The following is a 23,294-nucleotide window of genomic DNA, read 5'->3' as shown; positions in this document are numbered from 1 at the left end:
AATGTGTCCTCTTTCACTTTACAGAATGTTTTTGAGATTTATTCACCTTGTTGCTTGTCTCCCAGCAGAGGTGGGTTTTTCAGTGTAAATGCCATTAGGGAGAAATGAGACTGCTTTAAATAAATACGTTATTTCATGGGGTGCCTGGGTGGCTCAGTGGGTTGGGCCGCTGCCTTCGGCTCGGGTCATGATCCCAGGTCCTGGGTTCGAGCCCCGCATCGGGCTCTCTGCTCAGCGGGGAGCCTGCTTCCTCCTCTCTCTCTGCCTGCCTCTCTGCCTACTTGTGATTTCTCTCTGTCAGGTAAATAAATAAAATCTTTTTTAAAAATAAATAAATAAATACGTTATTTCATGTACAAACCTCCTCTCATTCCTTGCAAACAGGTTGTTCTGGTGACAGATGGCTGTCTTGGCATTGGTAGAGGGTCACTGCGGCATTCCCTAGCTACTCATAGTCAACGAGGCGAGAGCAACAGGTTTCCGCTACCTTTTCCTTTCCCATCTAAGTTATACATCATGTGCATGGCAAATCTGGAGGAGGTAATACTGAGTTCTTTTTAGTTTGGTTGGATACATTTTAGGACTTTATTTTTGGTATATTCCATTAGTTTTATATTGTATATACTATAACATTGAACTTCATTGCTTTCAGCTGAGGCTAATCACTAAATTTGGAAGGCTCTAGGTCTCAAATGCTTTTTGAAGATTCAGAGTGTTGTCCATCTCTGGAAACATAGCTGGCAGGAGTTGTTATCTATCCTGCTTCCACAAAGACTCTTCAGATGCATAAGAGTTAAAATGTTCTTTTTGGTATTAGACATTTACCTTGTTTAGAAATTCTTATGTCCATTCCACCAGAAACACTGACAGAAATGTACTTGAACTTTTCTGGTAAAGTAACATTACTGTGAAGTATGCTTTATTAAACTCTACTTCCTGGTTTTCCCATTTAGTTGGGAAAGTTATTTAACATTTGTTCACCTCAGTTTTTCTATCTGTGAAATGTAGATAATGATAGTTCTCACCGAAAAGATGTTAGAGACACTTTGGAGAGAAGATACTGTGTAAATACCAATGTGGTCACTTCTGAGAATCTTTGCAAAACTACTTCTGAGCAAAATAGCTCTACTGGTATCATTTTATATAGCATTCCTCTTGGTAACCTTGAATCAAAATTGTTATAGTTATTTTCACCTCAGGTTGTTTAAAAAAAAATCTCTGTTATTTATTGCCTGTGTTATTGTGATGGGTGTGACCTTGGTGTGCTGATAATAATTTGGCATTTTGTGCCACTTTAAAAGGGTCATCTGTTTTGCTTTGTAGCTTCAGAGTACTGATTCCTTGGATTGCCTTGAACGTCTCATAGATTTAAACAATGGCGAAGGACAGATTTTTACTATCGATGGCCCCCTGTGCTTGAAAAATGTACAGTCTATGTTTGGGTAAGTATATGCTTACAGCTTTTTTGCCTTCTTACAATCTGTTATTATAATTTGATATTCAGCTATAATGTCTGTTTCACTATTTCTAATTATTGTCATTTCATTTTCCCCGAGTTGCACAATTTTCAGGCAAAATGATTGGTAGTAGTGATTTTTAAAAGTTCATTCCCTTTTAAATTAAGTGGGACTAAATCAATAATGCCTATAGATACTGACTTCCTTACAATGACTCAGCAGTTTCAAAAGATTAACTTGCTTTTGGGCTTTTCAGAATTGAAATTTCCTCACCAAAAATGTCAGATTTTGTTCTGTTTCACAAATGGTCAGATCATAGTGTTAAGAATTGATTTGAAGGGAAAAATAAACTTAACCTCTTGAAAAAATTACTTGAAATAAGTGCTATGTATCCTAGAAATATTCTTCTTATAACAATTAATCATCATATTTTAGAAAACTGATAGATCTGGCGTATACACCTTTCCACGCTGTTCTCAAGTGTGGCCACCTCACTGCTGATGTGCAGGTCTTCCCCAGACCAGAGCCCTTTGTTGTAGATGAGGAAATCGATCCCATCCCTAAAGTCATCAACACAGGTGATGTGTTTTTTTTTAACTTTCTTCTTAGTTCTTTTGTTATCTTTATTTTCTTATAACTTCTCGCATCTTCTCTATCCAGGAGGGTTTAAAAGAAATGTAAATTCTGACACTAGGGTGCTGTTGTCATCACCAGTGTATACATTTTGAATGCAAGGAGGCATTGCCAAAATGGTGGCAGGCATGTGGTATTTCATGGTGATCTCCAGTCCTAGTAACTATAGCCACAAATTACTAGAGTTGGAAATCGTGACCAGATTCACTAGCCATGAAATCCCTGAAGTAATTCTTAATAGAGATACTTAAGATTGATTAGCATCATAATTAAGATCATCTGTGAAGAGCTAGCTTCTAGATTTAGCTGTGTGATTCTTCCTGTGTGATCCTGGACAAGTCACTTCCTCTCATACTGACTGGCTAGGTGAGTAAAATCTCTAGATGAGTCATGGTCTCTCTAAGGTCTCCACTCTGATACACCGTACCCCTCGAGCCCTGCTGCTTGTATTTTCACTAAAACACACACTACTGCTTTTCCCTGGTTTGTGCTGGAGGTGTGCTTGGCTGAGATTGGCAGAGTGAGTCAGAAGTCATGAGGAAGAGTAGAGAGGAGAGTTGTCTCCAGTTGGTGGATGGACTCCTTGAGTGGTGGGTACACATTCAGCCATCACTGTTTCATCATTGTACTTTCAGTGCCTAGCATAGCATCTGATGCTTAGTAGGTGTTCACCAGGTAAATGTCCGGTCAACCAGTTATAATAGAATTAAGTGCACAATAAATATTCATTTCATTTATGGGTGTGCAGATTTGAAGGAGTCTGAGAGTAAAGGGCATGCAGAGGCTTTTTATTTTTTGTGCCTTTAGCCTCTAGCTGTCTAGAAGTCAACATTCATCTCTTTCATGGACTACTGCAGTGTGTTAAGCTGTGCCAAATGTTTTGTTGCCTTCAGACCAGCTATATTCTACTTCCTTCCCATCCTTTTTTGATGGGTAACTTTGAATAGATCTCTTCTTATCCATATAAACTTTTAGTCCAAGATCTTTGTCATAGCTTACACCACTTCGAAATGTAGACCTTTTGCTACTCGAAGGAAAAATATGTAACTGCTTATGCTGACTCATTTGTTATTCAGCTAAAGAAGGTAATGGCAGCAAATCTCCAGAGAAGCAAATTTCCTGACATAGTAGAAGTACAGTGTACTCACCATGACCCTGATTTTTTTAAAAAATTGCTTTGAGAGGGGCTCAGTCAGTTAAGCATCTACCTTTTGCTCAGGTCATGATCCCAGAGTCCTGGGATCAAGCGCCATGACAGGTTACCCGCTTAGTGGGGAGCCTGCTTCTCTCTCTCCTTCAGCCTGCCACTCACTCTGCTTTTGTGCTTGCTCGCTCGCTCTCTCTCTCTCTGTCAAGTGAATAAATCTTTTTTAAAAAAATCGTTTTGAGAATATGAGTATGTCTGTGCCTGGAAGAAAGACTGAAAAGCAATTCAATAAAATACTAATAGATGTTTCTTTTGATGGTGAATAATGAGTGACCTTTTTCCTCTTCACAATTTTTAGTGTTTTCTAAGTTTTTCTACTATTTATATAATCAGAAAATAAACTTTTAAAAAGTACCTTGGGATAAAACTTTTTTTTTTTAAGATTTTATTTATTTATTTGACAGACAGAGATCACAAGTAGGCAGAGAAGCAGACAGATAGAGAGAGGTGGAAGCAGGCTCCCTGCAGAGCACAGAGCCCGATGTGGGGCTCGATCCCAGGACACTAGGACCATGACCTGAGCCGAAGGCAGAGGCTTCAACCCACTGAGCCACCCAGGCGCCCCTGGGATAAAACTTTTATTTTTTACCTATTAGGTTTCCAGCAAGTACTCTGGGTCTTTAATACAGCTTCTGTAAAGCAAAGAAATCATTGTCATATTTAGACTGCTACCTTGGGCTTCTAGTGAATGTATTTCTTTCTCACGGAAATGTTTTTAATAATAGCTTTACAGTCCAAGGACGTTTGCTCCTCCTGCAAGGATGGAGTGGTGGAAGTGCTTGACTCTGACGCCCCCTGCTGACCCTAACATCCTTGACTAAACAGAGGGATTGGATGTTTAAGCTTTTGCCTTGGCTGGGGTCCTAGCCTCATAAAAATAAAGTCTAACTGGTTTGTCTTACAACTTAAATCATTAAATGAAAGGCAGTTATTCTTGTATCTTGAGCTGTTTAAAATGAAAATTATGAGTCATCCAGAGAAATGTCTAATAACCTTCCTAGTCACATCTGAATTCCTCACCTAAATGCTATATTTGTGAAACCTAGTACATAGAAAATAATGTGTTTCCCTGTCCATTAATTCAGTGTTGATTCATTCTTTCAGATTTGGAAATAGTGGGATTTATTGATATAGCTGATATTTCAAGTCCCCCAGTTCTGTCCAGACATCTGGTCCTACCAATAGCACTTAACAAAGGTGAGTTCTCTTCCTATTCTAGTGATATAGATGAAGCATCTTATGATCTAAAGTTATTCTTAAATGTATATAGTTGATAGTAGGACAGCCCATTTTGCAGAATTAGGGGAAAGGAATAGTTACTGGATTTGATTTTTAAAAATGGAATGTTTCCTAATAATACTAGAAGACCATTTCTGCGATTTTAATTCCACCGCCAGAAAAAAACCCTTTAGCTGTCAACCCCTAGTTTTCCATCTCCCTCAGCCCCAGGTAACCACTAAATGTTTTTCTGTTTCTATAGGTTTACCTATTCGAGATGTTTCATTTAAATGGAATTCATATAATATGTGAAAACTGATTTTTATATGGACATAGGAAAACGAGAAAAGGAGTTTTTTTTACTTGTTACAATATTTCTTTATAACTGAATACCCTCCTTCCAAGGCTAGAAACAACCAGCTAATCTTATTCTGATCTTTTCACAGAAGGTGATGAGGTGGGTACTGGCATAACTGATGACAACGAAGATGAAAATTCAGCCAATCAGATTGCGGGCAAAATACCCAACTTCTGTGTCCTGCTTCATGGCAGCCTGAAAGTAGAAGGAATGGTGGCAATAGTTCAGTTAGGGTAAGGAACTTTGTTTACCTTTGGTTGAATGAGGGAGAATCAATTTACAGAGTGAAATATTTCCCAGATTTTTCCTTATCACCTTTTTCTTCCCCCTGCCATACTTTTCCCACCTACCATCACCTCCTAAACTGCTCTTTAAGTTATCCCCTAGAATAAGTACAGAGTGAGCCTTTTAATTATATTGCTTATATATTATATCCTTTTATAATATATCTTTTTATATTACATCCTTTTATATTATATCCTATAGTTTTCCTCTTTTCTATCTGGGAAATCTGGATTCAGTTATAACAGTTCTGCTACTTGCTCTGGGATCTTAAGCAATATTCACAGGCTCCTCAGCTATAAGATGACGAGGTAGAACTAAATGAAAAAGGATACCAAGAATATTGATTGAAAATTTTACCATGTGCCAGGCGCTCCTCCAGTCACTTTACATATATTAATTTTATGTAAGCCCTCACAACAACAGTCTGCAGAGGGTGTCAGTGTTTTCCCTATTGTATAGATGAGAAACTGAGGCTTAGGGAGGTCAGGGAACTTGCTCAAGGTCACACAGCTTATAAATGAAAGAGCCAGGGTCCTTACCCTTGCATTCTGACTCCAGACCCCATATTCATAACCACTTTGCTGTAACCCTTCCCTGTGGGGAACACCTCTCTAGCTTTTACATTTGCTACAGTCTTGAAATTTGCAAAACCATCTGCTTCCCTTTCTATAATACCTATTGTTAGGAAAAGAGGTGACTGATCATCTTCTGGCCATCACCTGGGGTTGACTGGTATAGAAGATGAAGAGGTTAGGAGTACTCAGGTGAAGCTCCATTTCTACTTGAGTTAAAATTACCTGGTTCAAAAAGAAGAAAGCGATTCTTATTAGGTATTAGTTTGCTGTATTTCTTGGTACCCAAGCTGCTTGTACTGACTAGCTCTGAATATGAGAGTCCTCTAGGGCCTTTTGAGAAGCAGGAACAGAGCTGGGTGATGGCTTTGTGCCCTTTGTTAGAAATGCTGCCCTGTGTTGGTGCTGCTGTGAATGACTCAGGGAGGCAGCTGAAACATGGTTTGCAACCCTTTGTCCTCCCTACCTCTGTAGCTATTTGTTGCCCTTGTGATTTTTTTCTTTCCTAAGATTGCTTTTGATTTCTGTATCTACCTAATTGAATAATAATACATTTCCCAGAGGAATGGTAATATCAGAGGACAGCAGTATGCATTTTCAGTTTTAGGATTTGGCTTTAGTAAAAATGAGCCTAATTTCAAAGCTGAAGACCCATGTCTTTTCAAGAGAAAAACACTGGCTAGACTTATATAATTTCATAGTCCCAGGCTTGACATTCTTCTGATCTTCCATCTTCTCTCCATCTAGTCCTGAATGGCATGGAATGCTCTACTCCCAAGCTGACAGCAAGAAGAAATCAAACCTCATGATGTCTCTCTTTGAGCCTGGCCCAGAACCTCTCCCATGGCTAGGGAAAATGGCACAGTTGGGTCCTATTTCAGGTATAACCCAGATCAGATTTTACTTACCTTGACTTTGTTTTCTCTCTGCTATTCTGAATGGCTCTGACTGCAGTCAGAGAGCTGTGTGATCTCCCCGACACATGTGCTGTGGTCTCTAATGCAGATATGTGCATGGAGAACCCCAGCAGAGTGTGATGTTTGAACTTTCAACTTTACGTCAAGGGAAACTGACATTTAGGTTGCTTTAAGTAAACGTAAGTGCTCTGACTGCTTAGAGTGAAAAGCTACTGTCCATAAACATTTTTTTCTTCAGTATACTGTTTTCAACTCAGTAACCCCAGTCATTTATAGATAATTTAATCCCCTTCCTTCTTAAAAATGTTTTCCCTTAGATTTCCTAATATTCCATTCTTCTGATATTTGTTTCTTTAGCAGCTTTGCCTTATCTTGTTGTCTTGTCTTCCTCTTGCCTCATGATTTTCAGGATGTTTTCCTTTGCCACCTTCTCTTGGATTATTATTCTCTCTTGATTATTCCATTAGACATTATAGCTTCAGACTCCCCTAGATGTATAACTCTGGTCCTACTTGATCTCTCCCTGAAACTTGCATATCATATTTCCAATTCCTAGTTAGACCTCTCCACCTGGATATTCTGCCATAGTACCAAGCAGCTCAGCGTGTTTGTTAGAGAAACCATCGTCTCTTAACCCTTCCCTCCTAAGCTGTTCCTTTTTACTATTTTCCCGCTCCTAATTCAGGCCTACGTATTCCTAGGTACTCAGGCTCCAAATGTAGAGTCATTCTGGACTCATTTGGGCCCATTTCAATTTCAGAAACTTCTACTGAACAAACTTGTAGGGGGTAAAAGACTTGTACGAGATCAGGGTTGGTCTGGATGTTTGGCTCTGCGTAGAGGACGCAGGAAAATCTTCACAGAGGAGGGACACCCAAACTGAGGTTTGAAGAAGAAGATTTGCTGAGCTAATGAAGGAAGAAGAGGCATTCTGGACAAAGGGATCACCTATAGAAAAGCAAAGCTAGAACACAAAGCATGAGGGTGGGGCGGGGAGGGCCCAGTGGTGGGTTAGAAGTTGGCAGTGGCTGGAATAGGGCATACCTCCTCTGAAATGTGAAGAGCTGAGACTATTCTGCAGATACTGGGAAGCCACTGAAGGGGATGCATATGAGAAGTGGAGATACCAGTTAGGAGACTTTTTTTTCTGGGTACTGGTGCTCCCTGGAGGTACATAGTATGGCTGAAATTCAAGTGAGAGCTAGTAAATTTGCATTTAGAAAGATAATTCTGGGGATGGCTGGGTGGCTCAGTCAGTTAAGTATCTGACTTTGTTTTGGTTTCAGCTCAGGTCATGACCTCAGGCCCCACATTGGGGTCTGTGCTCAGTGGGGACTCTGCTTGAGATTTTCTCTCCCTCTCCCCCTGCCCTGCTCAGGCATGTGTGCTCTCTCTCTCTTTCTTTCTCTCAAATAAGTAAATAAATAAAATCTTCAAAAAAGAAAGAAAGAAAGATAATTCTGTGGAGTGTGGATTTGGAAAGGCAAGAGCATCCAGCAGTTACAAGTTTGCTGTGACAGTCCTGGAGATGTAAGGATGAGAGCCAGAACAGGGGCAGTGGCTGGGAACAGGGAGGTTAGGGATACATGCAAAAGATACTCAGGAGACAGAATCAACTTTGCTCATTTTGCCTGTGAGATTTAGGTAGAGGAGGCTAGAGACAATTCGTGTAAGAGTTCCTGAAAGAGGACAGAGTTTAATATATAATTTTTTAGTTGTAAGCATAGTTAAAATGGTGAGAATGAGGACAATTGCTTAGGGCAGTGGTTCACACATTTGAGTTTTTGTGTACAAAACTAAACGAAAGACAAAAAACCCAGAACTGTTTAAAAATTGTTTCCTGGGCCCCACTTATGGAGATTCTAATTCATTCGGTCTGGATTCCAGCCCAAAAAACTTGCAGTTTTAGTATTATCCAAGTGATTACAATCCAGGTGATCCATAACCACACTTTAAGAAGCCCTTGCCTCAGGAAAATATGTAATTAAGGCAAAAAGAGAGCCAAGAACCAAACCCCTAGAAAAGGTTAACTATGGGTTCAGTGGAAAGGACGCTAATAAAGGAAAATGAGAATGAATAAGTAGAAGGAAAAGTGGAAGAAAGTGATGTCACAGAAGCCAAGAGAATAAAGAGACGAAAGAAGAAAGTAGTGTCTCATACACATGTACAATACATAGCCTGCTTACCCTGTCTTAAACAATGTACGTTTATGTCAGGCTTGAAGGATGCCTTTGCCACTGAAGCCTAAAAAAGATTTTGATTAAATATTGACCCTAGAAGCTAGGCAGTAAGACTTTTCAGTAAAGGGCCAGATAGTAAATATGCTAGACTTTGCAGACCATATGATCTCTGTCATGACTACTGAACTTTGCCATTGTAGCACAATACATAAACGAATAGGAATGACCTATTCCAATAAAATAATCTTATGGACAACAGAATTTGAATTTCACATAATTTTCATGTGTCATGAAATATTTTTATTTCCCCTCAACTGTGTAATGTAAAAACCATTTTTAACTCAAAACCAGGCAGTTGGCCAGCTCTTGAGCTAGGATGCAGGGTCTGGGGTTTTAAAGTTCACACAGAAGAAGAGATACAACTTTGTTTCCAAATCAGACAACTGAAATCTCTGAGTAAAGCTAGGAATGTGGAAGGTCTAGCCCCTCAGTGAAAGGACGACAAGAAAAATTCTACCCATTGTTTTTACCTACTTTTCCAGATGTTAAAAAAATAATAATAACATAATTAGCATACAGTGTTAGTTTCAGGTGTACAGTATAATGATTCAACAATTCTGTGCATTATTCAGTGCTCATCATGATAAGTGTACTCTGATCCCCTTCATTTCATCCTTCCCCCACACACCTCCCATCTGGCAACCACCAGTTTGTTCTGTTTAAGGTCTGGGTTTTTTGTTTGTTTGTTTGTTTGTTTTTTAATTATTTATTTATTTGACACCGAGACAGAGAGCACAAGCAGGGGGAGCTGCAGGCAGGTAGGCAGACGGAGAGGGAGAAGCAGGCTCCCTGCCAAGCCAGGGTCCTGATGGGGGGCTTGATCCCAGGACTCTGGGATCTTGACGGTTAGCCGCTTAACTGACTGAGCCATCCAGGTGCCTTAAGGTCTGGGCTTTTTTTTTTTTTTGTCTCTTTGTTTTGTTTCTGAAATTACATGAGTGAAATCATGTCATGTCTTGTCTTTCTCTGATTTATTTCACTTAGCATTATGCCCTCTAGATCCATCCATATTGTTAGGAATGGCAAGATTTCCTTCTTTTTTATGGCTGAATAATACTTGTGTGTGTGTGTGTGTGTGTGTGTGTTCCACATATTCTTTATCCATCTATCTATAGACAGATACATAGAGGTTGCTTTCATATCTTGGCTATTGTAAATAATGCTACAGTAAACATAGGGGTGCATATATCTTTTTGAATGTGTGTTTTCATTTTCTTTGGGTAAATACTCAGTAGTGGAATTAATGAACCATGGTAGTTCTGTTTTTGATTTTTTGAAGAACCTCCACACTGTGTTCCACAGCGACTGCACTCATTTGTATTGTCACCAGCATGGCCCAAGGGTTTCTTTTTTTCCACATCCTGGCCAACACTTGTTATTTTTTTTTTTTTTTTTAAGATTTATTTGTTTGTTTCAGAGAGAGAGTATACAAGTCGAGATAGGGGCAGAGGGAGAGAATCTTTCAAGCAGACTCCTCTCAGAGTGGGGAGCCTGATCCAGGGCTCGATCCCATGATCCATGATGTGACTGACCTGAGCTGAAACCAAGAGTCAGATGCTTAACTAGCTGAGCCACCCAGATGCCCCTATTTTTTGTGTGTTTTTATTTTAGTCATTCTGACAGGTATAAGGTGGTATCTCATTATGGTTTTGATTTGCATTTCCCTGATGGTCACTGATGTCGAGCATCTTTTCATGTGTCTGTTGGCCGTTTGTATGTCTTCTTTGGATATGTCTGTTCAGCTCCTCTGCCTATTTTTTAATTGTATTATTTGTTCTTCTGGTATTGAATTGCATAAGTTCTTGATATATTGGTTATTAACCCCTTATTGGATATAATCAATTACAGATATCTTCTTCCATTCAGTAGGTTGCCTTTTTGTTGTGTTGATGGTTTTCTTCGCTGTGCAAAAGCTTTTTATTTTGGTGTACTCCCAGTAGCTTTATTTTGCTTGCATTTCCCTTGCCTGAGGAGACATACCTAGAAAAATGTTTCCACGGCCAATGTCAAAGAACTTGTTTTTATTTATTTTTAGTTAAAACAAGGCAAGCAAAATGGTGCGGTTGTTTATACCTATCCCTCCTATTTCTCATTCTGTTCCTAGTAACAACTACTTACAACTTCTAATTGTAAGAGGGTTTGGGGGGTTTTTTTGGTATTTACATTTCTAAATAATATAAGTATATATTTCATGACTTTTTTTCTTTTCATTTTAAATGTCATTTTGACTTTTTAAGGTTGACTGTTCAGCTCTCTTACCGCCACTGTCCCCACCCACCCACCCACCCAAGAAGAACATTTTTCCCTTTCTCTATCCTTCCAGTGTGATTATAGTGTTCTTTTTGGGTGAAGCAGTATTCTGTCCTTGTTAGATGATGTGAACGTTATTTATGACTAAATGACTAAGCTGTGTGGTACACTGAGTTACATTTTGTTTTGGAGCTCTTTGTTCTCTGCACCAGTTTTTTTTTTTTTTTTTTTTAAAGGTACTTTTTTCTTTTTTGTAGCAGGCAAGATAAATGTGCAGTTGATCCTTGAATAATGTGGGGGTTATGACTTTTAACTACCCCAGACTTCATTAGTAAGAGCCTACTGTTGACCAGAATCCTTACCAATAACATAAACAGTTGATGAACACGTACTTTTTATGTTTGTGTATATATATGTATTTATATATACATATATATATATTATTGTGTGTATATATGTGTGTATTATATACTGCACTCTTACAATAAAGAAAGCTAGAAAAAAGAAACTGTTATTTAAAAAATCCTGAGGAGGAGAAAATAGATTTACAGTACTTGTATCTTTAGGAAAAATTCTGTGTATAAGTGGACCTGTACACTTCACACCCATGTTCAAAGGTCAGCTGTCTTCTAACTTCCTTTAAAAGGAAGGCTGTTGGAAAGACACTGAGGTTCCTCAGAGACTCTGGGAAAGAGCTGGGCAGGCAGGCTGTGGGGGCGGTGAGCAGCAGATGAAGACAGCCAGCCCTCCCTTTGGGCTGTCTCATGGCCTTCCCCTCTACTTGCTTTACTTTGCTTTTCTTCTTTCTTTTCTGTGTACTTACTGCTAATTCCCAAGTAAAATACATTCTTCAGGTAGTTTTGTCCGTTTCCTCTTTTTTCCCCTTAGAATCCTTTCCCTTCTGTTTGTTTCATAAGTGGACTATTTGTTCTCTGTGCCTGCTGGGTAGCTGTCAGCCTTCCCTGCCTGTCTCTCCTGTGGCTCCCCTGTTTCATGACTCCTCCTAAGAAAAGGCTACATGGGAAGTAGATGTTTGAAATCTTGCATCTTTGGAAATGTCTATGTTTCATCCCTTACACTCATTTGTTGATTCTGTTGGATATTGAGTGCTGGTTGGGAATGACTTTACCTTAGAGTTTTGATGCAAGCTCCATTTTTCTTTTCTGGCTTCCTATGTTGCTCCTGAGAGTCTAGTGAAATGCTGTCAGGGCTTTGACCCAGATCTCTACTTCCTCTGCACTACTGGAGGCGCTTCTTTGTATCCCTTGTGTTCTGGGTTTTCAGAATCATGTCCTTACTTGTTGGTTTCTTCATTCATTGTGCTGGGCATTCAGTGGGCCCTTCCATCTGGCAAGTCCGTTCTTTAGTCCTGGGAACATGAATCATGTGTTTGATTTCCCCCTCTCTGTATCCTCCCTTCTCCCTTTTCTAGAACATCTGTTGATGATTTTTGTATAATTTTATTACCTTCCACCCATTTTTCCATTGTTTTCTAATTTCTCTAAGGTATCTTGAGCTTTATCTTGCAGCTGGGTTTTTGTTTTTTTTTTTTTTAATTTCTGCTGCCATATTTCTTATGTCTAAGAGTTCCCTGTTCTTTTTTCATAGATGCAGTATTTTTTGTCTGTCAAACCAGTCACCACATATAGGCTTCAAACAGTTAGAGACCATACAAGATAGACTGTGGTTAGATATTGCAGTGTTTGATACTGATACTGAGTGCTACAGTAGAAAAGGGTCTAGAGAAAGTGCTGTGTGCCAGGAATACTTGGGACAACTTCGTGGAGAAGGTGGGATAAGATCTGGACCTGGAATATAAGTAAGTTTGGATATGTGAGGAACCGTGAGGTTGAGTGGTTAGAAAAAGTGTTGCCTTTGCAAGCAGGCCCAACTGAGTAACTGTGAAGCCTGTGAAGATCCAACCTCTTTGAGCCTCAGTTCCCTCATCTTTCATGGGACCAATAATATTTCCCCCCCTAGGGTTGCTGTAAGGAAAGAAGGTATATATTTAACATGTTTGGAACTTAATAAATATTCTTTATTCTGTAAGTTCCTTGAGTCTAGAAAAAAATCCTCTCCAGCCACACTTCCTAGCAGAGTGCTTGCTTCATAGTGGGGACTTAGTATAGCGAGTGAGTAAGGGAATAAATGGATGAGGGAAGGGGAGCACTCCAGTCAGGGGAAATAACCGAAGTAGTGGCAGGCAAGTTAGAAATAAATGTGCTAGATGGAAAAAGACTGCTGGGATCCTGACCTGGCTAAACGGTCTTATATATATGCAAGTACTTGTGGAAATATGCCTGGAAAGCTGGGCTGATACTTTTTGGAGGGATTGGGTGGGGGGCACTGACACATAGTGTGGGGCCAGTATAAAACATTTAAATTACCAAATTGGGGTTAGAGAGCTTCTGGCTCAGAGAAACTGGGTTCATTCCAGTTGGAAATACGAACATTTGGACAAGGGATATAAGCTCCCTGAACTTGGTGGTGAAATGATCCCAGCTTTGTCTACCCCAGAAGGTGGTAGTAATCAGGATAAAATGAGCCAGTAGATATAAGTGGGCTTGTGAGTTTGTGGCAAAGTTTCATTGGCTTGGGAAGCAGGTAGAAAAACAGAAACCCTTATTTATTCACACGGCTAAAAAACCAACTGGGCTTTAAATCTTTGAAAGCAATAACTAATAAGCCATGACGACATAGAGTATATTTCACCAAAAATATTTCTTCTCTTGCCCTTTTCCTTAATGTGGCTACCTATAATTTTCCTCTGGAATTTTCTCAGTGCTTAGACCTATCATGTCCAGTCCAGTAGACACTAGATACTTGAGGCCATTTAAATTGAAATAAGTAAAATTTAAAATTCAGTTCCTCAGTCACTCTAGCCACAAGTCATTGTTCAGTAGCTGCATGGGCCAGTGGCTACCATTCGATCATTGTAGAAAATTCTCTTGGAGAGCACTGGGCCAGACTATAAAGAATTGTATTATATGTGTTTATATAGTCTTTAAATATGTACTTTAGAATGGTTGCATGTATTAGTTTTATTCTCTTTGATCTCAATTGATAAAGCAAATAAGTGAAGTTATATCTTTAAAAACATTATACTGGGTTTGTTTTTATTTTTGGTTTTTTACGTACTTGGGCCTCAGTTGATTGTTTAGTCTCCTACATCAGTGGCATTGTTTGGGAACTGGTTCCCTAACCTGAGGGAAGTGAATGGATTTTCTTAATTAGGGAAGTAACAGGATGAAGAAGATTGAATGATTCAGAGAGCGTCTAGCCTAATTGGAAATGTAATTGATTATGTTTTGCCAGATGTCATTTCAAGAATGTGTTTTCCTTTTAAGATGCTAAAGAAAACCCTTATGGAGAGGATGACAATAAGAGCCCATTTCCCCTGCAGCCCAAAAACAAACGCAGTTATGCTCAGAATGTGACCGTCTGGATCAAACCCAGTGGCCTGCAGGTAACATTACCATTCAAGTTGCTTTCTGCTGGGGACAAGGGGGGGGATTCTGGCAGGCAATTAGACATCTGATTTGATTTTCCTTTCCTTTGATACTTAGTAATTCACTTACTTCTAACGTTTGTCATTATTTCCAAAAAGGATTTGAGGTGGCCTACAGTAAAACACGTATGCAGCAAAATCACTTCTTACAAAATTTAGAGCAGTACAAAACCTAGATAGAGGAAGAGGGGAGACAGTTGCACCGGGAACTCAAGGCGAAATGATTCTATTTGAGCAATTTGGCTCTGAGCTTTCTGCTATCAAGGTCAGAAGAGCAACATGTAGGGTTATATATAACCTTTCTTGTCTGACAGAAGGAAGCATGCCAGTTCTAGAGAGACATACTTTCCTGGCATTGAATTTCAGTGTAAAATTTTTGACATGGTGAGACATTGACAGAATGGGTTTTATCTTTGACAACAGTTTTTTGAGAAGGATATAAAAATCTTCATGGGGTTATTTTTCTGTCCCCACAGTAGAACCCAAGCAATGGCAGTACACCTTAATTCCACAGCACTTTTATGGAAAGCTAAGATTACACTATTCTCGAGGTATGCTGCTTTCAGGCAAGCTCAGTGATATTTCTCCCTCCACTGACTTACTGACTTACTTAGGCCACCTGACAAGGGAAATAGCTTCTGTTGATGGCACGGTTTCTTCTTTGCATAGAGACTGGACACACCCTGTTGTGGCTGTGGGAGAGGGGTTTTGTTGGAAAATCAGGTTCTCTCCTGCTATCCCTGACCCCAGTACTTCCCTGTCAGAAGGAAAGCTGAATTTTTCTCAAATGACTTTTTAAATTTTGTTTTGTTCTGGATGTATATATTTTTTTATTGTGAAAAACACATAACATCAAAGTCACCATTTCAGCCATTTTAAATTCAGTGGCATTTAGTACAATCATAATGTTATACAACCATCATCACTATGTAGTTCTAGAACATTTTCCTCACCCCAAGAGGAAACCCTGTACCTGTTAAGCAAGTCACTCTACATTCCTGACTTCCCCAAGTCCTTGGTCACCACTAATCTGCTTTCGGACTCTGGATTCATCCTATTCTAGATATTTCATTAATAGCAGCATGTAACATGTGACTTTTTGTGTTTGGCTTCCTTCACTTAGCATAATGTTTCATCATTTGGCCATGTTGTAACATAGATCGGTACTTCCTTCCTTTAGATTTCATTCAGTTGATGAATATTTGGATTATTTCCACCTTTTGGCTATTGTGAATAATACTGCTAAGAACATTTGTCAATTTTTTTTTCTTTTGTTGCTATGCTGCTGTTGTCATAATTAAGAAATCATGACCAGTCCAAGGTCATGAAGACTTATGCCCATGTTTTCTTCCAAAGAGTTTTGTAGTTTTAGCTCTTGCAGTTAGGTCTCTGAACCATTTTGAGTTGGTTTTTTTGTTTGTTTTATATGGTGTGAAGTAAGAATCCAGTTTTGTTCTTTGCATGTGGATAGCCAGCTGTCCTGGCACCATTTGTCCAAGAGCCCGTTCCTTCCACCATTGAATGGTCTTTGCACCCTGGCCAGAAAGCAGCTGGCCATAGATGTATAGGTTTATTGGGTGTATTTTTTGTGAGACAAGTTCATTTCTGTCACTAAGGGGTTTATTATCACCAAACATTTTGAAGCAGGGAGGTGCTTTACTAATGTAAAGAACAGTGACATTGACTCAGAGGGATCCTCATCTTGACACTGCACCTCTGTTCCCAATTTCTTTCCTCTAAACATCTAGCGCCATCCTTTTGTATTCTTTCCCCTTTTACCACAGAACCCTAATGCTGAAATCTTTTTACCCTTGACAGACAGATGTACAGAAGATTTTAAGAAATGCAAGGAAACTACCTGAAAAAACACAGACATTCTATAAGGTGAGACTGTCAGAATTACAGTGGGAGAGGGGGGCCCTGGGATGTGTACCAAAAATAAATGGTTCACAGCAGTTAGAGTATGGGGTAAAAGAGTGAACATGGAGAGGCATGAGAAATGTTTGGTTTGTGCCTCAGTGTTTTCATTGTAAAGTCCATAGAAATGATAGGTCCACTGCTGCCCTAAAAATCCAAGAATTGGAAGTGTTTAAGTGGCCTGATTCTGTGCACAAGGGCTCCTCTGTCTTGATGCTGCTGTGAATGGCTGAGGAAAGGAGTCAAAAGAATCTGTGAGTCAAAGCCCTGAACTCGCCTTACCACTGTCATATGAGTATCCAGTCTAACCCTGGACAACCAGGGTGACTTCCCGGGATGATGCTCTCCCAAAACATTCTTACGTTACCAGAGAAGCTGCTTCCAGGAATGACTACTAAAATTGTATTTATATGAATTACAAAAGGATGGCCCTCCAGAATCCTGCCTAGCTAATCCAGAGCTATTGGTGGAGGGAATAAATTTATAACCAGTGGGTAGAGTTGGGGGTTCATTTAAGTAAACACCTTGTTTCTTGCCTTTCCATCTGGTGTTTGCTGAAATTAAATTAAGTGGCAGTGTGAGGCATGCTGTGTTGTCAGTTGTAGCCCAGCTACTAATATTTTATGGTGCACATAGCCTACCCCAGGCTAGCATGTCTTCTGGAGAACAGACGGGGCTACTTTGTCTGGGTGTTATCTCATTACTTTTATGTCACTGTTGTCTTCAAACCTAATTATGTGGCAAGCTGGTGAACTCAAGCAAGAGCAACCTTAATCAGAGTTCAGAGAGCTGCTCAGCCAGCCATGCCCTCCCTCCCCGTGAAGCCCATAGTTCACACGGGCCCTTGATGACCACCCCCCCCTTGGCTATAGTCCCTTTATCCCCTACAGTCGTCAGCTGTCTATTCAAGAAGGCACACTTGTACTTTGGCCTTCTTCTGAACTTTCCCCCTTGTTAACAGATGATAGTAGAGAGATGGTCAGAAAGCCCACTTCTCTTTTCTGGCTTTACAGAGTCCCACATATCAGATGTGAAAGGGCCTCTGCCAGGCAACTGCATGAGCCCCTGCAGTGGGCATGGAAGAGGTCCTCCTCACTCTACAGATGAGACAACTGAGCCTCAGAGAGGCTACACAAGTGGCCTAGTTGCACTGCTAAGTGGTTGACGGGGCTCTTTGTATTTCTCTGCTTCCGTCCACTACCCAACCCTTCTTTTGGTGGCAGTCTTTCAGGTCAGACTTCTTGAATCCTCCAGAGCCTCCTCCAAACATGTTCACTGTTCTTCAGTCTGAGGCCCAGCCAGAGAAGAGGCAGCAGAGGGTTCAGAGTCCTCTGAGGTTTGGGGCTAGCCTCCGCCATGCCTGAGTAATGGGAAAAGTCATCCTCCTGACAGTTAGGAGTGAATGAAATGATGTGTGGGAAGTGTCTCACCATGTTTGGTGTAAGCGCTCACCCACTGTGGTGATGACCGCCTGTTTCATTCGGCCAGTCTGATCGCCAAGAGGAACCCTCTTGGCATGTCCTCACAGTCTCTTGTTACTGGCATCTCTGCACAAGCATTGTTCTCCTGTAAAAATGCTCACAAGTTCAGGGATCAAGAAAAATGTATTCTAAGTTGAGCATTTAGAAAGTATGTGACAAGAAAAATACATTTCAGGAACACTGGTGGTTTTTTTTTTTTGTTTTTTATCTTGTTTCAGGAGCTAAACCGTTTACGAAAGGCTGCCCTGGCATTTGGTTTCTTGGACCTGCTCAAAGGGGTGGCTGACATGCTGGAAAGGGAGTGCACACTGCTGCCCGACACAGCGCACCCGGACGCCGCCTTCCAGCTGACCCACGCTGCCCAGCAGCTCAAGCTAGCCAGCACCGGCACCTCTGAGTATGCCGGCTATGAGCACAACATCACGCCTTTGCATACAGACTTCTCCGGGAGCAGCACTGAAAGAATGTGAAACTGACTCTGGGAGCCTTCCTGCTTTCTTTCATGACAGGTGAAAAGGATTTAGGGTAAAAACTTTCCAGTTTGTTCACCTCTGCAAGAGCTCCCCACCCCCGGCCAAGACTTCCCTGAGGTTGCCTCGGAAGCACCACTTGCTGGGCTGTGCTGCTTGGGCTTTGACCTTGGTTTTCTGGAGCTGAGTCTTTAAGCCCCAAAAAACCATTGTTGCTCCCACAGTGGGCACACCTTCTGAGTATCTTAAAGGACTGATGAATACAGAGCTCTCCCCACTTCCTCCTAATCAGCGGGGGTTCTCGGGCTTCCTAAAGGTAACTCCTCTCCTCTCCCAACCTTAAGGACATTTTCCAGCTTCTGTCCTTGCAATGAGCAGCCCAGCCCAGACTGTCTGGGATTTGCTAAATGTGAGTCCAACACCATTAAGTTTCAAAACTGTCCTTAGAACTTGGGCAAAAACTTGATGGTAACCCTTTGGTGTAGTATGTCTTGAGATATAGACTTAAACAGCAGCTATAAATGTATAAAATGATTCCTACTTCTTCAAGTTTTGGTTTTGTTTTTTAATGAAAATAAAATACTTGATTTTCTAGAAAATGGATTCATTGGGAAACTAATGGGTCTTTGACTTTTGGTCTGTCCTATCACCTGGATGTAATTTCAGCTTCCTAAGTCCTGAGAATTCTTGGGTTCCATATGGACTTCCTTATTTCTGACACTGGTTAGGTCTCCGCCTCAGCCAGGTTCCACCCCGGTGGATCTGACTGTTCTCTCATCAGTATGGTATCAATTCATTCACTAGCTTCAGGACCTTAGCCAAGTCAGGTAACTTCTCCAAGCTTTCTGCCATCAGTGCTTTTCAGATTGCTCTGTGGACTCCGGAGGTTAACCCTCCTGCAGGCTTCACCCAAGCAATCATTTTCACACGCTGAATTTAACATTTCACCATGCAGTGCAGTATAATATTTTGTCTGAACAAAGGACTTTATCATTAGCAACCTGAAAACCCATCAGACGAAATGATCTTTAAGCACAAATTGTTAGGATTTTGACTGTAAATGTTTAATAGAAATACACAATGTTTTGCTTTCTCAGATAGCAATAGTTTATAACAATCACTAAGAATACAGGATTCTGCCACAAAGATGCAGCATATACTGCAAAGCTGATCTGTCCAAATAAAGTCAGGTGAAAGAACAGAAGTTAACACAAACAAGTGTTGACAGAAGTTACAAACATGCAAAATACCCTTCAGTGCAATGAACTTATTAAAAAAAAAAAAAATCAGCCAGCCTATGCTAATCTGATGTCTTTAGGTCAAACCAAATTTCCATATCCGTCTCAGAGAAACAGTGTAACTTATGGAGTCCCCTCTCACCCAAGAACAATAGGAATGGCAGAACAGAAAGAGCTACCATGTTCTTAAATTCTTTTATACAAGCATTACTTCTAACATATATTTTACTTGGTGAACCTGGAATGTTTTAGAGGAAACAATGACATTTTTGACAATGGCCAAACTTTACAATGTCTCCATTTTTCTCAGTTCCTCTGTGGGTGGGTTTCCAGCCAGGAAGCTTTTTCAAGATTCTCTAGCCAAAATTCCCACTGTTTTCCCTCTCCAAGAGCTGACCAGTGAAACAAGAGAACAAAGGCAGGCATTTCTGAGGTCAGTTAAACCAGCCACTCTGACAGGTTTACAAAGAAATGGACTTGGCCAGCACAGAAGAAGGAAGAGAGTCATTTTATGTATGTGCACAGGCTAGGACTGGTATGCCCGCACATTTCTTCTGCTTCCTGTTTGCCACAGGCCGCCCTGCCAGCAGCTGTCTCACTAACGGTTTGACCCTTCTGACACCTGTAGCCATTTGGGTTTGGAACGCTTATAATCTCACCATTTTCTAAACTAACGTTTCATCTTTCTCTAGTGTTGAAGATCATTCTGATTTAGCTAGGAATGAAATAAGTGATCATGGTGTTCCAAGGTTCTGCCTGGTTTCTCCCAGATCATTCTGTGCCTCCTCGGTGTGCACCCAGGTAAGCACTGTCATGACAGGTGGTGGTAGAAGCCAAAAGATGCTCAGAAGTAATGTGTTCTCTAGTCCCACTCAGACGCAAATATTTTATCAGTGCCACCCCTCAGGGATAGAATGTATAAGGTCCTGCCTGAACAGTGCCTTTTCCTTTTCTTTTCTTTTTTTTTTTTTACCCTCCAAGCAACAGCTGAAATGAACAAAGGCCAGCTGTAAGAATGACCAGTATCTGGCAGGGTTAGGGCACTGAAGCAGGACCTCTGGCCCATGTGAAAGCAACTGGACAAGGAGTGCCTGGGAGTAGGGCTGTCTCTTGCTGTCATTAATGGAATATACAAGAACAAACCTGTCCTCAGATACCGGGAACCCATGTCATGCAAGTACTCCGCTAAGATAATACGGTAAATTCAGGAATGTTACTGGGGGGAAGGGAATATAGCCTCACTGAGAATTTAATCATTTAACTTTAAAAAAAACTTTTACATCAGTACAAGAAGGTAAAACTGTAAGAATTATAGATTAGGCTCAAACTGGCAAGAAGTCATCAAGATCCTTTTAGTGGACCTTTTTCTTTTTTTGTCCGTAACGCCGCCTGCGCTGTTTATAAAGGTGACGGAAATTTATGTACAACCCTGAAAAAGAACAAAGCCAATGAGAAAATGGAATCTGTCTCTTTATAACCAGAAGCTCTTGGGACAGGGACAATTTCTAGATGGCTGCTTGTCCCATCCCACGGCACGGTGCTCAATGCAGGGTGCTCGGGAATTACAAGTCTGGCCAAGTTCTCATCAGTGCATTAGAGGCCACTCTTTTTTCCCAGTGGGTTTACTGTTTTATTTTCTCCATATTCTAATACGAAAATTTTCAAACATATAAAAAGTAAAATATTGTTCAGTGAACCAACACTTAGATCTAAACTTAAACTTTTTCTTATATTCACTTTGTCACCTGCTCATTCCCATCTGATTTTTGATGTATTTCACTAAGTTGCAGGAATCCATATACTTCACCCCTAAACATTTCATTAATTAGAGTTCAGTTTTCCTTCATTCTTTCAAGGTAAGATTTACATAAAATGAAATCCATAAATCTGAAGTATAAGAACAACCCACACTTTTTAATTCAAGGCTATACAGTAACATGCATTAAGCAATAGTCTAAAAGGTATGAAACACTTTTCTGGGAAGTAAATTAGAAAATGCAGGATTTCAGTGTCAGAAAAATCTTCCAATCCTGCTTGACCACTAACTAGTTCTGTGGCTTAGCCTCACTCAGTTTCCTCATTGTACAAGAAGGTTAAAAACACCAATTTTACAGACTTAATATGGGAGAATGTATGTTTACAGAAGCATTCTGATCTATATGCAAACGTAACTGGGTGTAAAACTGCTTCTAAATTACAAATTTAATATCTATTTCTAAAGAATAAGAACAACTACATTGTGGGCAAACTAGACAGGAGTATAAAACCTTGTCGATTGGAGTGTAGGACAACATAACACAAAGCAAAGCTGGTAGGGTTAATGCACATTAAAATGCTTCTACCCTTCCAGCTTTTCGGGTAAGATATTTTAAGTGTCTTTCCAATACTTAGTCCTTTCTCAACACATTCAGTATGCACACCTCAGGGAGCCTGGCTACAGGAGCACTAGATTTATCCAGTAATAGAAGTAAAGAACTCTTATAATGAGTCCATTTTCCAAACTGAAGCATACTCCCTTCAAGGGCCAAACATTTTCACATATTTTGGTTAGAAATCTTTCTGAAATAAATTATACCCTTTCTGAAATAGAAAAGGAGAAACTGAATAAAATTTAACCTTTGACCAAAAAATAACTTCCGGCAAATCCTCTATACCCATAATGTATAATATTTAATTGTGTTTCTGCCATGTGCTGGTTCCCTGAGGGGCTCCTAAGGGTACAGGGCTCTTGTCCCCCAATGCTAAATGAACCAAGCTTTCTAGCTTCTTGGATTTACTTTTTGTGGTCTTCCTCTCACTGGGGTAGCTAGTCTCCCAGATGATCCCCAGTGATCCTACCTCTTGGTATCTCATGCCCTTGTGTATTCCCTCCCATACTATAACAGGTTGGTCTGTGTAACCAACAGAATACAGCAAAAGTGGTGGTATGTCACCTCTGAGATTACAGGTGACAAAAAGCAGTGCAGACATGATACAGGTACGAGTCCTGTCTACAGTGGTAATCACATTACAGTATATAAGTGAATCATATCAACATGGTGTACACCTTAAATTTATACCATGTTATATGTCACATTTCTTTAAAAAATAGATGCTTTTTTCAAAGATTTTATTTGTCAAGAGAGAGAAAGAGCACAAGTAGGGGGAGCATCAGGCAAGGAAGAAGCAGGCTTTCCGCTGAGCAAGAAGCCTGATGTGGAACTTGATTCCAGGATCCCTGGGCCTATGACCTGAGCTGAAGACAGACACTGAACTAACTGAGCCACCCAGGCACCCCTATAGATCCATTTTTTTGAAGGCAAAAAAAGTGTGGCTTCTGGCTCTCAAACCACTTGCCTTGGGGGAAGCTGTGTTCCTGAGCAGCCACATGGAGAAATACTGTGGCAAGAAACTGAAGCTTCCTGTTCACAGTTACATGAGTGAGCTTGGAGCAGATAGATCCTCTAGCCCTCGTCAAGTGCATAAACGGCACCCCCCGCCAGACTGACAGCCGGACTGAAACCTCAGGAGGGACTCAGAGCCACTCAGTTAGGCTGCCTTCTG

At 40.4% G+C, this 23,294-nt stretch overlaps 2 protein-coding genes across 5 annotated transcripts in view; one reads left to right on the top strand and one right to left on the bottom strand.

Annotated features, from left to right (window-relative positions):
* The window catches only part of LOC111153223 (integrator complex subunit 14), a 30,030-nt gene extending 10,891 nt beyond the window's left edge, over nucleotides 1-19,139 (top strand). For 2 of the 4 annotated variants that reach the window (XM_022512115.1, XM_022512114.1), the window contains 9 exons: nucleotides 385-540; nucleotides 1,324-1,442; nucleotides 1,893-2,035; nucleotides 4,402-4,494; nucleotides 4,962-5,106; nucleotides 6,478-6,611; nucleotides 14,485-14,603; nucleotides 16,464-16,529; nucleotides 18,262-18,631. In XM_022512115.1, coding sequence (XP_022367823.1) covers nucleotides 385-540; nucleotides 1,324-1,442; nucleotides 1,893-2,035; nucleotides 4,402-4,494; nucleotides 4,962-5,106; nucleotides 6,478-6,611; nucleotides 14,485-14,603; nucleotides 16,464-16,529; nucleotides 18,262-18,513 — 1,227 coding nt within the window. In that variant the 3' untranslated portion in view covers nucleotides 18,514-18,631. Of the gene's footprint in view, nucleotides 1-384; nucleotides 541-1,323; nucleotides 1,443-1,892; nucleotides 2,036-4,401; nucleotides 4,495-4,961; nucleotides 5,107-6,477; nucleotides 6,612-14,484; nucleotides 14,604-16,463; nucleotides 16,530-18,261 lie in introns of all 4 variants that reach the window. The other 2 variants (XM_022512113.1, XM_022512116.1) reach the window with 2 other exon arrangements.
* A 422-nt stretch (nucleotides 19,140-19,561) lies between these two features.
* Nucleotides 19,562-23,294, bottom strand: part of LOC111153279 (3-hydroxyacyl-CoA dehydratase 3) — a 38,936-nt gene continuing 35,203 nt past the window's right edge. Inside the window, exon 11 of the mRNA XM_022512202.1 lies at nucleotides 19,562-21,180. Coding sequence (XP_022367910.1) covers nucleotides 21,104-21,180 — 77 coding nt within the window. The 3' untranslated portion in view covers nucleotides 19,562-21,103. The remainder of the gene's footprint in view (nucleotides 21,181-23,294) is intronic.

This window comes from Enhydra lutris, unplaced genomic scaffold (genome assembly GCF_002288905.1).
Source record: "Enhydra lutris kenyoni isolate GAN:26980312 unplaced genomic scaffold, ASM228890v2 scaffoldscaffold31, whole genome shotgun sequence".
NCBI lineage: Eukaryota > Metazoa > Chordata > Mammalia > Carnivora > Mustelidae > Enhydra > Enhydra lutris.
This window is presented reverse-complemented; position numbering and strand designations above follow the sequence as displayed.